Below are 16393 nucleotides of genomic sequence, written 5' to 3'. Positions count from 1 at the left end.
TGCAAAGTGATGCACATGTTTAGGGGGAGATGTGTTACAACTTGACCCTTTGAGACTAACCATGTGCTTGAGTTGATGCTTTAGTCTCAAAGAAGGATTGAAAGGGACAAGGTGGACTTGGACCATGAAAGACTTCCACTGCACTTCGATGAGAGGGTAACTAATTCCAAGTTCATCTCATGAACTCTTATTGCCATTTGCTCTTCATTGAAGATTTTGGTGAGGCAATGGGGTTATAGGGCCAAGATTGATCCTGTTTTGGTGCTTGATGCCAAAGGGGGAGAAAATAAAGGCCAAAGCAATAAATGGATCAGCTACCACTTGAGAGATTTGGGATCAGCTACCACTTGAGAGATTTGAAAATAGTAGAGTAGAGTTGAAAATATTAGAGTAGAGTTTTTGGTTTGTCAAAACTCTTTTTGTCTCTCTTGTCAAAAGTTGGTTTCTTGTGGGGAGAAATGTTGATTATGGGGAAAAGGGGGAGTTTTTGAAATCTTGAATCAAATACTCTTGGAATGACTCTCTTTATGCCTTAACATGTGTGTTTGACTTAGAGATAGAAATTTGAGTTTTATTTGAAGTGATATTGCACTAAAAACAAACCAAGTGGTGGCAAAGGATGATCCATATATGCCAAAATTGAATCAAAATAAATTTGAGTTTTATTTGAAGTGATATTGCACTTGTTCTTGTTGCTTTATGTTGTGTTGGCATAAATCACCAAAAAGGGGGAGATTGAAAGGGAAATGTGCTCTTGGGCCATTTCTAAGTATTTTGGTGATTGAGTGCCAACACAAGTGCTTAAAAGTGAATTTATGCTCATGGATGAACAAAGTGCAAATCAAGAGTAAAGGTATGTTTCTAAGCCTTAGTACATTGGTTTTGTGTACTAATATACTTGTCTAAGTGTTAGAAACAGAGATGAAGAATAAAAGAAGAGAGGTGCAAAAGACTTGGCTGTGTACAGCCAAGACTCAGCTCAGTCTGGCACACCGGACTGTCCGGTGGTGCACCGGACAGTGTCCGGTGGTGCACCGGACAGTGTCCGGTGCGCCAGGCTGACTCGACGTGAAGAGGCCGCTCTCGGGAATTCGCCGACGGCGTACGGCTAAAAATCACCGGACTGTCCGGTGTGCACCGGACTGTCCGGTGAGCCAACGGTCGGCCGAGCCAACGGTCGGCCGCGGAATCTGCGCGCGACACGTGGCTGGGCCAACGGTTGGAAGGGGGCACCGGACTGTCCGGTGTGCACCGGACATGTCCGGTGCGCCAACGGCTCCCAGATCTGCAACGGTCGGCTGCGCTGTTTAAGGAAAGGAATCGGGCACCGGACAGTGTCCGGTGTGCACCGGACTGTCCGGTGCACCCGACGACTGAAGGCAAGAATGGCCTTCCAGATTTGCTCTCAACGGCTCCTAGCTGCCTTGGGGCTATAAAAGGGACCCCTAGGCGCATGGAGGAGATATCCAAGCAACCTTAGAGCATTCTTGATCATCCACACTCAGTCTTTGCGCATTCGTTTGTCATTCTAAGTGATTCGAGCTCTGTTCTAGTGAGAACGTTGAGATAGTCTTTTGAGCTCGATTCTTGGCCGTGTGTGTGCGCATTTTGCTGTGGATTTGTGTGTGTTGCTTCCCTCTCTTACTCCGTGCTTCTTTGTGAAATTCAATTGTAAGGGCGAGAGACTCCAAGTTGTGGAGATTCCTCGCAAACGGGAAAAGATCAAAGTAAAGAAGAACACCGTGGTATTCAAGTTGATCATTGGATCACTTGAGAGGAGTTGAGTGCAACTCTCGTCCGTTGGGACGCCACAACGTGGAGTAGGCAAGTTTTATACTTGGCCGAACCACGGGATAACCACCGTGTCATCTCTGTGATTGATTTCTTGTGGTTATTGTGTTTTGACTCCTCTCTAGCCACTTGGCAATTATTGTGCTAACGATTAACCAAGTTTTTGTGGCTATAAGTTTAAGTTTTACAGGATCACCTATTCACCCCCCCTATAGGTGCTCTCATTAAGCAAAGACTGAGTTCTTCCAGATCTATCCTTTTCTTTCTTAGCAGGGCAAACATCCAAGTGTCGGATCAAATGGCCAGTTCCAGATGAAGATTTAGCAGACATGCTATTCTTGCAGTGAGACAAATGGCAGATACTCTTACCTCCTTACCATTTTGCATCGTAGTTACCTCCTCAAAGTGCAGCCATACCTTGGAGGTCGGACCTCTCCTTCTAGAACGTTTATCAGGCATAGGGACAGAAGTGCTCGCGTCGGTCGTCGGGCTTGTGGAGCTCGTGTGCGTGTCTGTTCCCCATCCCCGTTTGTGCACCGGCGCCGTCCAGATCGATGGCACCAGCTGAGGTGGTACCAAGGAGGAGGCATTGTGCATCGTCTGCCTCGTTTTGTGCTTCAAGCCGCCGCTCCTCGACCACCGCATCGAGACTGAGCTCGTCATCAGCCGAGTCCGTGGACATGGCCACCGCCTCGGTCGGCTTCTGTGGCTCCTCACGGCGCGCGGCGCGCACACACACACACGGTGCACACCTCAACGAATCGAAGCACAAGATCAAGAACAAGAAGACTAGGAGTAAGAGAGAAACCGAGATCAACAAAGGAAAACTAGTAATCCACCAAAGGAAAACAAAGGAAAACTTACCTGCAACACCGGAGCACCGGATCCACCAAGCAGACGTTAGAGGCAGAGGAGCGAACTTGGCGCAGATCAAGTTTTAGGGTTAGGGTTAGCGAGGGAGAGATGTAGAGAGTTCATAGAGAGGACGAAGCAAGAGAGGAGAGGAGAGGAGCAGGACACGAAGACTAGCAATAGCGACTTGCCGGTGTACAGCTCTGTCGACACCAGAGGCGAGGCCGTACGAGAAAGCTCTGCGGAGCGCCGACTCAGGAGACGGAGAGACCGAGAGAGAAGAGATCAGAAGACACAAGACAGAAGCTAGGGTTATGCGCGACGCAAACGACATGGCAAGGGCCACGGGGTAGTTTCCCCTTTTTAGCGGGCCGCCGCCGTGTCGCTAGCTTACACGGGTCGTGCTCGTGCCAACACCGCGGGCCGACCTTGCATCGGGGCGGGCTAGTACGGGCACGGCAACTGTCGTGCCAGGCCAGGCCTAAACCGTACTTCGCCGTGCCGGACGTCGGGCTACACCACGGGCCGGGCCGTTTTGGTTATGTATAGTCACACGACTTCATTGCCATTGTCAGCACATTTGATCCACAGAAAAAAAAATGCATGTTTCAGTTCTGAACAAACAAGTGCCGGCCTGATGTGATGCATGCCAAACCGAGAATGCATCAGCAGACGAATCAGATCTACCAGCCCCTGCTCCATCGTCAAACGAGTAACCTGACAGCTGCTTCCGCTCCTCCTCTTCCTCTGTCCGTGTATCCAAGCAGAGGTGCACTTCGGCCTAGGAGCACCGAGCACAGGAGAGAGCCAAGAAGAGAGGCGGACGGAGGGAGGCGCCGTCGACCGAGGAGATGGCGTCGGGGTCGGACTCGCGGACGGCGGCGGACCCGTCGTACCCGCCGTTCCCTCTCCTGGAGCAGGACGACGAGGGCGGAGGCCACGTTCACGAGCAGGAGCAGGAGGCCCGGCGCGGGGGCGCGCTGGAGCTGCCGACGGTGGACCTGGAGGCGCCGGGGGAGGCGCTGGCAGCGGCGTGCCGGGAGCTCGGCGTGTTCCGCCTCGCGAACCACGGCGTGCCCGCGGCGCTCTCCGCGCGCCTCTTCGCGCTGGCGCGGGCCGCGCTGGCCGGGGCGCCGTTCCGCGACAAGCGCGCGCAGCCGGGCTACTTCTGGGGCACGCCGGCGCTCTCGCTCCGCGTCCGCGACGTCAACTGGGTCGAGGGCTTCCACGTCGCCCTGGGCGAGGCCCAGCAGCAGCAGCAGCACGCGCCCGTGCCGCCGCCGCCGCTCGGCGACCTGCTCGGCCTCGCGAGGGCGGAGTACGGCGCGCACATGACGCGGGTGGCGCGGACGCTCTTCGACGCGCTCGCCCCCGCGCTGGGCCTCGGCGCGGCCCAGGCGGCGTCCTACCTCGCGGAGCGCGACGGGTTCCTGCGGGTGTACCGCTACCCGCGGTGCCCCGAGCCCGGGCGCCTCGGCATGGAGGCCCACACCGACAGCTCCGTGCTCTCCGTCATCAACCAAGAGGAGGGCGCCGGCGGCCTGCAGGTGCTCCACGGCGGCGCGTGGCGCGACGTCGCGCCGGCCGCGGGAGCCAGCACGCTGCTCGTCAACCTGGGCGACATGGCGCGGGCCATCAGCGGCGACGCGTACCGCAGCGTGCGGCACCGGGTGGCGGCCAGCCAGGCGGCGGAGAGGCTCTCGCTCTGCTACTTCGCCTTCCCGCGGGACGATGCCGTCATCACCTGCGGCGCCGGCAGGTATAGGCCCTTCACCTACGCTGAGTTCCGGGAGCAGGTGCAGGCCGACATCAAGGCCACAGGATCCAAGGTCGGCCTCGAGCGCTTCCTTCTTCACCACTAAAAATTCCATCGAGACGAAGCTACGGTGGGAAGCCACGTACGGGATCCAAGCTCGGCCTCGAGTGCTTCCATCGAGATTCTGAGACGTTTTTTTTTCAGACTTCCACTCGGGGAGCAACGGACACAAAATCTGGTGTAATTTGCAAGCTGCTCCTGATCTTTTTTTGTTTCTTCTTCTTTTTCCTCTTATAAACAATGTTTTTTCTTTCTTTCTTTCTTTTTTCTTGTCTACTTTGTAAAACTCGCATTAGTTTTTAAATATATAGTTTACTGTAGGGGCTACTCCGGTTCCAAAAAAAAGTTTGAAGAAGATGAGCAACTCCAAGACTAGATATATGATTCTGTAAAAGTAAATTTAGCTAATCTCTACTACTCTTAAGAAGATACCGTAGGAGTCCACAGTAGCGTGGCGCACGGTTCTGCCCTGCCTCTACCTCCGACATCCTCCCCTTGCTCCGCTCTTGGTCGCGCAATCCCAGGAAACCTCCATCGCCGCCCCGCTATCATCGCACTATCCATCGCCGCCCCGCCATCATCGCACTATCCATCGCCGCCCCGCCATCATCGCACTCGTGCCCGCGCTGCCCCTGCCCCGTCCCTGCGATGCCCGCGGCCACAGCGCCCCCTCCACCGACGCGCCCTACGCGCCAAGACCACAACGCCTGGAGCAAGGGGAGGATGTCGACTTTGCATGGCACCGGAGAGGGCGGCCCCTGCGTGGACGCGGCCCCCGGCCTCAGCCCCGATGGCGGCGCGCTGCCCCACCGGCGCGAGCGGGCGCGACGCGGCCCCCACCCGACGGCGCGGGCGAGGCACGTGGCCCTCCCGGCGGGGCGGACGCGGCCCCTGGTCACAGCGGCGGCGGGCGTGACCTCTGGCCCCGGCGTCGGCGGGCGCGCTCTCCTCTCTGTCGCGGTGAGAGCGGCGGGTGCGCTCTCCTCCCCGTCGCGGCGAGGGCGAGGCACACGCCCCCTGGCCACAGCGGCGGCGGGCGCGACCCCTGGCCCCGGCGTCTGCTGGCGGTGGCATTGCCGGATCTAGCAATCTCTGGCGGCGGCCTGCGCATTTCTGTGGCCAATCTGCGCGCGGGTGGTCATGTCTTCCGTGGTGTTGCTCGTCGGGCGGTGCGGACTGGTGCGGTGAGGAGCGTTGCTCTGCGTTGTGATCCAAACGAGGGGGCGGGGGGCTGCACGACAGGTGTTCGACGAAGGACCCAGTCCGAGCCAGCCATGAGGGGCTTCCCTCCCTGTTTTGGCAAGAGCGGCGACCATCAACTTATGCAGTCATCTGTAATTGGTCAGGTAATTCCCAGCTGGTTGTAGGCGCCGGCCGCCGTCAGGATCTCGGCGTAGATCCAGATGATCACGACGGTCACCAGCACGGGGCACCGGCTGAACACGAAGCTCCCCTTAGCGAACACGTGGGAGGCGTACTGCAAAGGCGAAAGCGGGTGTCAGTTGCTGCAGCAGCCGTACGGTGGAGTCATCTTCTACCGGGCTGTTGTTACCTCTGCGAAGATCACCAGGAGGACAAGGGCGGGGAGACCCACTTCGATGCACTTGGTGACCTGAGGTTGCAAGAAACTAGAGTGATTAGCAAGCAAGCTGCGGCGTCCAGAGAAGGCGAGTCTGCTCTGTCGTGGCGCTGTGCCGCGAGCTCACCCCGGGGAACGCGGAGAAGAAGAGTCCCAGGCCTGTGAGCGTGACGAAGGGGACCGCCGTGAGGGGGCTCAGGAACCTGAAATGCACGGGTCGCCACGGCGCAGCGACATCGTTAGTACAGGAGCAGGAACAGAGACGACGTTTGAGGTTTGATTGACAGCGTGACTACAGAAGGAAAAAGACCACCAACCTAATGAAGACTCTCCATATGCCGAAGAAGCCGACGACGGCCTGGAAGACGCCGACGATGATGAGCACGCCCTGGAGCGACCTCATCGTGAACACGAATCTCTAGAGTATGGACAGACGACACCGGCCAACGGTGGATCAGCTGCGGCGACCGAAGAGAGAAGAGAGGAAGCACAGAAGCGACCCTCGGAGACGTGAGCGTGCAGTTGCGCTACGCACCTCGAGAGGGTCGATGAGGAGCGCGTATCGTTGGCTCAGGATGATGGCCACGACCGGGTAGATGTAGGTGTAGGAGCCGCTCATCACGGCGGGGAGCCGCGTGCCGAAGTGGACCTGCAGCAGCATGTTGATCCCGGAGAGGAAGAGGATGGTCTAGATCACGATCGCCTTCTCGGCCTGCATGTGTCCGTGCGCTCATCGATCAGTGCCCGTCCGTCCAGGTCCAGGAAAACGACGAAATAAAGGGGAATGAAGAAGAAGGAAAGTCAGTCTCACATGCCGCCGCCCATGAGCGGGACGATGATGGTGGCGATGAGGACGGTGGTGCCGAGCATGACCAGGTAGTGCTGGAAGCCAACGAGCACCGTCGTGACTACAGCAGAGCACGAAACGACAAGCGGTTCAGCGCCCACAGAGAGACCATCGACCGACATCAGTCATCAGTCAGTGCGTGTAGGCGGGTGGCAATCTAAGCAAACCGAACAGAACCAAATGGTGGCAGGCAGAGCTTTAATAACGTACTCCATGGCGGGGGGGGGCTGGTGATGCAGTAGTCGAGGCCGGCGAACTGCTCCTTGACGGCGTGCACAACCAGGTCCTCGGCCTTCACGGGAGGCATGGCGCCGGCCGGCCGGGCTAGCTAGCTAGCTCCTCGGCGCACCAGCACTATAGGTTTTGTGGAGGAAGACGAAGGAAGAGGGTGATCCGTGGCAGTGCGACGGACGACGGAGTAAGTCGATGGGAGAGGGGAGGTTTGCGAAGAAGCGGTCGGGGCCGGAGTGGCTGCCCTTTATGTAAGCCCGGGCCTCTACTGGCGCTGTCGCCTGTCGCGTGCGTGCGTGCGTTTCGGGTGCAGCTGTGCTGTGTGCAGTGCAGCATCAGTAGTATCCTTTCAGGTTTCACCGCAATTGTTCACCACCCATCCATCCATCAGCTTATGCAGTCATCTTTTCATTTGGAATCTTAACCATCCTGTGGAATGCAGAACATCATTTTGCTGCCACTATATATGCAGATTTCAGTATATATTAAATGCTATATATATTTTAATTATCTTCTTTTATGAATGTTCTCTCAATCAGTTTCTCTTTGGAACAATGATCCCATCTACACTAGGCACGAGCCTGTTCCAATATGTAGATGTTCTTGTTCCTGTTGTTTCTTTTCCTCTGAAGTACCACTGCATGAGCCTATTGTCGATGCCTTCGTGGGCCACACCTACAGCCACAACATCAAGTCTAGGAGCAGCAAGCCACAACAATAAGACCAGGACGAATTGCACGGTCCTAACACTAACTAGGGTGTGGCACAAGGATAGCAAATAGTCGACTGATTAGAGCTAGGGGAGCTTAGGATAAGTTGCTAATTTGTTAGGGAATCAGTTATGGGCACTGTAAATATAAGGCACTGATTAGTTTGTATATAGGCATCGAAGGAAAAACTCTTTCCGTCCAACACTTCTGCTATCCTTAGATCCGCCCAGACAGGCAAACCTTGTACTGGAGTGCCACATGGCCTAGAGAAGTTGAAGCCTTAGCAAGACAGTTTCTGCAAAATCCTTACAAACTAATCAGATCTCTGCTGTTATTGTTATTTTCTGGTTCTTTTATTGCCATGTTGTATTGAATTGATTTTGACAGCCCTTCTCTTAACTTTTAGCTTATATTGTAATGCATGTAATCATAGACTCACCTAAACTTAAAACTAATCATTCATACAACAAATTGTTGAAGTTATTTCAGACCATGAGAAGTATCCAAGGTATGTATGGTTGACGGTCTTTTGACTAAAAACTTTTATGCTCACTTACTATGATACTTTCTATTACAAATGGACACGGTGTGAGTTGATTTTCACCTCTTTCCCACAGACTCAGTAAGCTCTTGTCTGATCTAATGGATGGGAGCCGTATCTTGATATTCTTCCAAACAAAAAAGGATTGCGATAAGATCACCCGACAGCTTAGAATGGATGGGTGGCCAGCATTATCTATACATGATGATAAAGCTCAAGCTGAACGGGACTATGTTCTTGCAGAGTTTAAGAATGGCAAGAGCCCCCATAATGGCTGCCACAGATGTGGCAGCGCGTGGTCTTGGTATGATAATTTATTTGAATATTAGGATTAGGTAGTAGTTCCAAGTTCTCAAGGATGATAAGTCGGAGGGTTGTTGAGCTGCGATTGGTTGAGTGAATTGAACTTGTGGATTGGTGGTGTATACCAAGGTGCCATCATGTCAAAGGTAGATAATTTCCCCCCGTGGTTTACCTCATTTGAGCGTGAGCATTGGCAGTGTTACATAGGCAGTTCAACTTTGAGCTATCATGGTAATGTTCCCTTTCCGAATTAGCCTTTTAGGGAGCCTACATTTGGATAAAATGGAAATCCTCAAAAAGTAGCATGCAACCGAATATGCATTTCACACTATAGTTGATTTCTTAGCTTGATTTGAATTCCTTGATCCCTGCATATCTGACCATTTTGGAACATTTAGGTATTGTGTTGCTGCCCTCTTCATTCGCTGCACAAGGATCAAGATCAAATGAATACTTATTCTTTTTCTATTGATGGAAGATATATCTTTGACTTCTCAATGGCTAATGATCAAATAAGCCATAGACTGTTGGATACTTTTGGTAAAAAGATAGAGAAATTCTTGATTATTTAACGCCAGATCGAATCGTGTTCAACGGTCATTGGAATTTTTTCTATCCTTCCATTCTTCAAGATAATTCAGATTTGTTGGCGAAAAAGCGAAGAATCTTTGTCCTTGTAATTATGCTATAAAGTATTTGCCACTATTACTTCTTAATCATGGTATAAAGTATTATGCTATGTTTCCTCTCTTATTTTTCCTGTTACAGACCTGATTGCTCTGTTCATAGTATTTTATATGAGAGGTTGGCTTATTTATGATGGCAACACCTTGATTTTGCCTTCCATGAAATCTGCTTATTTACAATAATGCTAGCACAAAATCTTGACAATGTGTTTGCAGAAACTATCAGGGAGAAGAAGCAAAATCGTCGTCGACCACGGGCAGATTGCGGATGTAGATGGTGTATAGTGATTGATCATGCCTAAGATGGATCAAGAGGGCACCACACTGGCCACGCAAGGGGATGACGACAGACACATACAAGCCATTTCTTATTAAGAATTTGTCATGTTTATATTAAATATTGTGGCCAATATTTTGTCAATGACAATCTCTAAACATCCCTTATACTGACTTCAATTCACATTACAAGCTTCAGTTTACAATCTTGAATTCAGCTTACAAGCTTCAATTTAGCTTCAGGTTACAATCTCTAATGTACAATCTTCAGTTTACAAGATTCAGTTTACAATCTTTAAAATAGTCATTATGCACAACACCAATTTATTCGCATACTAATCCTACAGTACAAAGGTTATCATGGTATTATATAATTCCGTTGCAACGCACGGGCACTCACCTATGTTAGAAGAAAAGTGTTTCCAATAGACTTTATAAACGACTCTTTAAATTTAGTGGTTCTCTATCCTTCCACTTTCGCTCTCCATTTTTGGATATCCTTTTTTACTCTTTATTCGGTCTATACCGAGTCTGTTGGATTAGCCTATACTTTTTATATAAAGTATCACGTGTGATCTATGTTATTTTTATAGAAATTTTTTAAATTTGTGTCTTGGTTAATTGTAAGGATGCATTCTCCTTAGGTTGACACCGCATTTGAACCCGACCACTGACCTAGGCAAGCTGGCTGTCCGTACTACTTGTCTCGGTAACTTTAGTCGATTCATTTGGCCGGTCGTACCTCTTGAGTCCTGGCCGATAGGCTCAATTAGTGTTCATTTGGCCAGTTGTACCTCTTGAGTCCTGGCCGATAGGCTCAATTAGTGTTCATTTGGCCGGTCGTACCTCTTGATTCCTGGCCAATAGGCCCAATTGGTATCGATCATATTAAGGATGAACCAATTGGCACTGATTATTGCATTGGCAGGTTCTGTCGGCTGGTAACTATCGTCTAAAATTAAAAAAAACTAGAATATGACATATAAGTAGAGAGGTGGATGGGTTCATTCACATTCATAACTCTCTAATTCGCTCGTCTTTCTTCATATTGTAGTATCACCCTCTCTACTTGAATATGGATATGAGGTGTAATCTAAACATTCAAACCTTCACTAGTTCACACTTCCTGACACCCCTACCGGTGTGGAAGAGGTCTTTTCCGACGGTCTTTCTCATGTACATCATCGTCAAGATAATGTTTCTGTATGTCCCCTTTATCTCACTACACAACCTCTATTTCTGTATTCGTATCCTCATGTGTTCATGCCGGACAGGTCTGATTTCTACACAAGACTTGTCCGATCGGATCGCTCACAAGAAACATTAGTGCAAAACATACTCAATAGAGCCACATGGCCACACACCAGACTAGGTTGGCACACCACGGTGCTGCTAACATCTCTCACTGGACTTGTCTCGCTTGCATGAAGAGGTCTTTGAAAATTTAACAAAAAAACCAAAACTCAACCAAGTTAACTCAAACCACTCTGCATAGATGTTCCCATGAGTGTTGAGATCCTTAGAGCACCAACATCCAGAACTCTCCCAATCTCCATCAATTTCAAAATCTGCCTCTCGAAAAAGGGTTTTCTGAAATTTTCTTTAGAGGGTTGGATTCTCATGCTAAAGTTGAATCAGACCAAATTATTGGCAGATCTATTCAATTGGGTTCCTTGTGTGCATTCAAGCCCTCAAATAAACCCTAAGACTGCTGGAACACAAAATCCATCAAACAGAAGCAAGGAGACGAACTAGAGAAAAAACCAAAAACTACAAATCAAAATAAACTCAAACAAGATTTTGGACACACTTTTTTAGAACAATATTGCTTAATTTTGATTTGAACAAGATGTTGTCTTACACCTGTTACAGAGAATTAGATCTAAAGCTACCTATAGAGAAAATAAAAGCACTTGAATGGATGGTTGGTTTGAACAACCCCCATTCTATTTATAGAGACTACTAGCTATTTGCTCGTGCTTCGCTATGGTTGTTATATATCACTAGCCAGTTGTTCGTACTTTGTTACGGTTGTTATATACTCCCTTCGTCCCATAATATAAAGACGTGCTCTCTCTATAAATACGTGGTGGTATATAAATAATTAAATATATTTCTTAGTCGTTGAATCAGAGGTGGTTATGCTTTATATACTGGGACAGAGGGAGTATCATATAAAGGAAACGATGACGCCTAAGAGAGGGGGTGAATTAAGACTTTTAAAAATTCTTTCTAAACTAGGCCATAAATAAATCCATATAGCAAAACCTATACAATTAAACAATCTAGAATATGCAAACTTGATTTTGTCTATGTGTTGCTATCTCTACTGCAAAGTCTAAGTTTCAATCCAAGATAATCTAACTAGAAAGATAAGATTGAAACTTAAATACTTAATATAAATGCGGAAGGTAGAGAGCAAGGTAGAGATGCAAACTCTCGTGGATGACGGCAATATTTTTACCGAGATATCCAGAACCACGCAAGGTTTCGACTAATCCTCGCTGGTGCCCCTACGTAAAGGGAAGCCCACGCGAGGGCCAAGCACCTCGGTTGAGTAACTCCATATAGAGCCACATGCCTTCTCCACACACAAGTGGTGCTCCGCTTCCGGCTCTTCTCGGACGCTCCCCGTCGTCTCCACTATCAACCTTCTGGCTGAAACGCTATGGGCCTCGTTCCCTCCAGTACACGATGGCGGTCGTGACACAAACGCGGTTGTCACGGTCTCGCAAGACTCTCTCCCCACTCGATACAATTACAACGGCTTGCACAAGAGGCGAGGGGTTATGTGGTTTTTCTAAACTCAATCAACTAGCTAGAATTCACCTAGAGCAAGTGCTAATGTGGTCTAACTAACCTAAGAACTTTGCAAAGCACCTACGCTAATCACCAAGTGATCTTGTTAAGCACTTGGGTGTTTGAGCACATGGAAATGTTTATAATATGCCTTGGTATGTTGCTTGGGCTCTATCACACCCGGGTTTCAGGGGCACCAAGACCCGTGCGCGAAATAATCACCAAGTGTGCTGGGACCAAGTCTCACACATATGATGAATCATGGTACAGAAACGAATGTCACATATTTACTATATAATAGGAGTTCTGTACAAAATAAATAAATAATTACATCATAAGGAGACAACCATCCAGCAACCCAAAGTTGACTGGGAGACGACGACCTAAACCTCTCATGAACTCATCACAACACCTTCCATGCGCCTCATCATGCAGTACCTGTTCTTGACCTGTGTGGAGGGGTGTGAGACAGCAAGGGTGAGCTCACATAGGTTCATCGCTCAACAAGTTGTGGGGAATAATGTGCATGAACTCGCCAAAGGTGGGAGCTCATGTGAAGTGTAAGGCTTACCAAAGAGGATGACTAAAGCTGAGCATTGCTTTTAAAGTTGGTCAAAATTTTATTAGTAGTTACTAAGTATAAGTATATACCAACCCAATTAAATAAGAGATCAAGATTAATAACAACACCCGTGATGCAATGTATATGACAAATTGAGTTTAATTCCATAAGTTAATCATGTGAGGGTCCGAGACGCTCATGACCGTGAGCATGGCTGATATACCAGTTTTACACTCTGCAGAGATTGCACATCTTTACCCACAAGTCAAGTTACCCATCTGCCAAGGGGTCATGACTCTCATACACCTCTACCAAGGAAGCGAGGCAGGGTAACACTACGAGGCCTTTACAAAGTTCCACTAGCTTCAGAAAACCCGCTACAGTTTCTAGGAAGTCCTAATGCAGGGATCCCTCGCCTGACCGCCATCGCAGCAAAATCAACCCAAGGACCTCCCTACACCAACCACTCCCCTACTGCCCTTTCCCCTTTCGGGTAAGGTAGTCCTCCATTAGCTTTCCTAATTAGTCAGCCAAGGGTGTCTCGTACCACCCTTGTGGTAGCACTGTTTTCCTGGGTGGTTCTCCATGTTCCAATTAACAATATGATCTTATCATGAACAATAATTAAACAACAACATAATTGGAACATGATCATAATGAAACATTAGTTTCCCAAAACCAGGTAGAGCAATAGCAAATCTACCCAATAATTCCTCTGTTTGCAAGGTGGGGAATTAAACAATGCTAGGGAACCTACTAGGTCCCATCAAATTAACCTGAGCATGTCACAGTGATCAATAGTGACCATTATTAGGTAAAAAGGAGTGATCAAGGGCACAACTTGCCTGGACTCAAGATTCCCAGGTACCAAGATGATTTTCAGATGACTCATAACCTCGCGCTAGTCGTAGCAATACAAACAAATAGGGTATATGCAAAATTAACATCACGCCAAACATAAGAACAAACTGCATAAGAATATTCTACGCGTTGCTATGAGATCGTGGGTTCAAGAATCGCTAAAATCAAGGTTACGGTTACCGAGTTATGATTTACGAAAGATCTATGTGGTTTGAATATTAAATTATATTATAAATTGATTAGTGTACAGTATATGAGAAAATATATTCTGAATAACTAATCCAACTTTAATCTAGATTATAACTTGATTAGGGATTACCTTTTACCCAGATTATATTTATAGAGAGATTAACCTAGATTAGTAGAGTTAATCTACTAAATATAGATTGGACACTTTTGTAATTATAAATATATGAATATGGTTCACATGTTGTTGCTACTGTGTAGAAAATATTTTTATGAAGCTAACGCAACTGGAACGGATCAAATCAGAGTTAAAACAGAGAAGATACGAATTTCCAAAGTTTTTAGGGAATTATTTATATGTTAAAAGTATTTTCTATATCCATTTTTTGAATTTCTGAGATTTATGGACTGTGGGTACAAATTTCCAAAAGCTCGGGGTCAAACCGCAAACTCTAGGGGCTTCAGTAAAATCCTTCTTCACTTAACTAGGACGACGGGTAAATTCCCTAAATCTGTAGGGGCTCTTTAACAAATTTGCAGCACCGAAGGGGTATCGGTAAATCTGGCACGTCCGATCCAATCTGGATGGCATAGATCAGGTCATCGAAATGATGCTCCACGTCTGCCATCGGATCTAAATCCAAAGGCTTAGATTTTAAAGAACCGCGACCCCATCAGACGACCCAGATCGGAATTAATGGTTCAGATTTTATTCGCGAAGCGGTACGCAGTCTTCTAATCTCGTACACTCATTCGGATCGAACGGATCTCACACACCAACGCGAGTGGGTACGACATCGGTAAATCTTCACCGTTCACCATAAATCGACGCCAACTGGGGTCATCTCCCACCTCCCGACGGTCCGACCGCGGCGACACCCACACGCCCCACTGCGGAGGTTCGCCAGCGTGAACCCAACTTCAATAGTCAGACACATATATGTGAATCCACCCAGTGCGAAACGAAGCAGGGACAAGAGCGAACTGATTTGGGCACCTCTTACCCGGGTTGGCGACGGTGATGGCGATCTCCTTGCCCTGTCTTCATGGCCCGATTGTGGCCTGCAGCGACGACTCAGGTTCCTTCTCTTCTCTAGCTCGACGATGGCACAAGATGCACGACAACAACTTACGTGTGCGGCTAGGATTTACCCCAGGACAACCATGGTGGCCCGACACCAAGCCCCCCCAACGAGCACACAACGCGACCACTCTCTCTTTGCCTTCTCTGCGTTCGATCTCTTGCTGTGGCCGAGCACCAAGCCGATGGGACGAGGGTGTCGGAACTTGCTCCCCGGTGCAAGGTGATCCAACGGGGGTGTGTAGTGACGTAAACAGGGTTTTTGCACGAGATGGCAATAGCTCTGTTAATCTAGCCTCTCAAGGGCACTGTGCGGGGGTATTTATAGGTATCTGAGTGCCAGCGTCCTGTGTTAAGGACGCATGTGCCCTCAGTCACCTAGGTTATCCCCAGAATATTCCCATAAAGAGGGGTTACAGACCATAATTACAGGGAGGCCTTTACAAATTAGGCCCGTCGCTCAAATGTCGGAACTTGCTCTCCGGTGCAAGGTGATCCAACGGGGGTGTGTAGTGACGTAAACAGGGTTTTTGCACGAGATGACGATAGCTCTGTTAATCTAGCCTCTCAAGGGCACTGTGCGGGGGTATTTATAGGTATCTGAGTGCCCAGCGTCCTGTGTTAAGGACGCATGTGCCCTCAGTCACCTAGGTTATCCCCGGAATATTCCCATAAAGCGGGGTTACAGACCGTAATTACAAGGAGGCCTTTACAAATTAGGCTCATAACGCGCGACGGCCACGCAGGGCCTGTTATAATGGGCCAGATCACACGCGGGCCTCCATGCTGGATGAGGTCGCAAGATGAGACGACCTCGTCACAGGTCTTCGTCCGATGGCGTATGAGACGAAGGGTAAGTCTGCCCGTTGTCTTGTCTCCGTTGGTGCAGCGAGGGCGGCAAAGGCCTCGAGCGAAGGGTGGCGTCTTCGCCTTCGCCCCAACATTTGCCCTCCGAGGGACCAGTTCGACTAAGTCATCTGGTGCCGAAGACGTCGCTAGATGGCGGAGACGCTGCCCTCGCTCGAAGTGGTTCCGCGGGGGTTTTTGACATGACCGTTGATTGACGCCGTACTGTTGGATTGCGGGTTTCCCGAAGCGCCGCGCCCTGTGTATAAAAGGGGACGGGGGGCGGCGCGTTTTGAACTTTATCTTTCCGTGCTCCGCGAAAACCCTAACTGCCTTCTCAAACCTCTCGCTGCTCGTCTGCCCTCCTTGCTCTTGTTCGTCGGAGATCTGGCCCGTGTGAAGCAGACCGCCCGCCGCCGCCGACGG

General features: G+C 49.4%; 2 protein-coding genes across 3 annotated transcripts; one reads left to right on the top strand and one right to left on the bottom strand.

Annotated features, from left to right (window-relative positions):
- The first annotated feature begins 3227 nt into the window (after positions 1-3227).
- LOC100273040 (uncharacterized) lies at positions 3228-4829 on the top strand. Its single transcript, XM_020539749.3, has one exon. It carries the CDS (start codon positions 3495-3497, stop codon positions 4503-4505), a length of 1011 nt encoding a protein of 336 aa, XP_020395338.1. The 5' UTR covers positions 3228-3494; the 3' UTR covers positions 4506-4829.
- LOC103629410 (nucleobase-ascorbate transporter LPE1-like) lies at positions 4682-7628 on the bottom strand. 2 transcript variants are annotated; one of them, XM_020539253.3, is made up of 7 exons: positions 7096-7628; positions 6850-6946; positions 6574-6750; positions 6356-6456; positions 6166-6241; positions 6012-6071; positions 4682-5936 (listed from the first exon to the last, which is right to left on the bottom strand). In XM_020539253.3, exons 3-7 carry the CDS (start codon positions 6697-6699, stop codon positions 5802-5804), a joined length of 498 nt encoding a protein of 165 aa, XP_020394842.1. In that variant the 5' UTR covers positions 6700-6750; positions 6850-6946; positions 7096-7628; the 3' UTR covers positions 4682-5801. The 2 variants fall into 2 exon arrangements, with proteins under 2 accessions (XP_020394842.1, XP_035815829.1); XM_035959936.1 differs by having other exon boundaries at positions 6574-7628.
- Between the last annotated feature and the right edge of the window lie 8765 nt (positions 7629-16393).

The sequence above is a fragment of the Zea mays genome, chromosome 6 (genome assembly GCF_902167145.1).
Source record: "Zea mays cultivar B73 chromosome 6, Zm-B73-REFERENCE-NAM-5.0, whole genome shotgun sequence".
NCBI classification, from domain to species: Eukaryota; Viridiplantae; Streptophyta; class Magnoliopsida; order Poales; family Poaceae; genus Zea; species Zea mays.
Note: the sequence above shows the minus strand (reverse complement) of the source record. Positions and strands in the feature narration are given on the sequence as shown.

Excerpts from the sequence above, each read along its gene's own strand:
- LOC100273040 (XM_020539749.3), top strand. The coding sequence starts at position 3,495 with ATGGCGTCGGGGTCGGACTCGCGGACGGCGGCGGACCCGTCGTACCCG.
- LOC103629410 (XM_035959936.1), bottom strand. The coding sequence starts at position 6,699 with ATGCTGCTGCAGGTCCACTTCGGCACGCGGCTCCCCGCCGTGATGAGC. Across the intron at positions 6,457-6,573 it reads TCCTCATCGACCCTCTCGAG|AGATTCGTGTTCACGATGAG; the intron begins GTGCGTAGCGCA and ends TCCATACTCTAG. Across the intron at positions 6,242-6,355 it reads ATATGGAGAGTCTTCATTAG|GTTCCTGAGCCCCCTCACGG; the intron begins GTTGGTGGTCTT and ends CGTGCATTTCAG.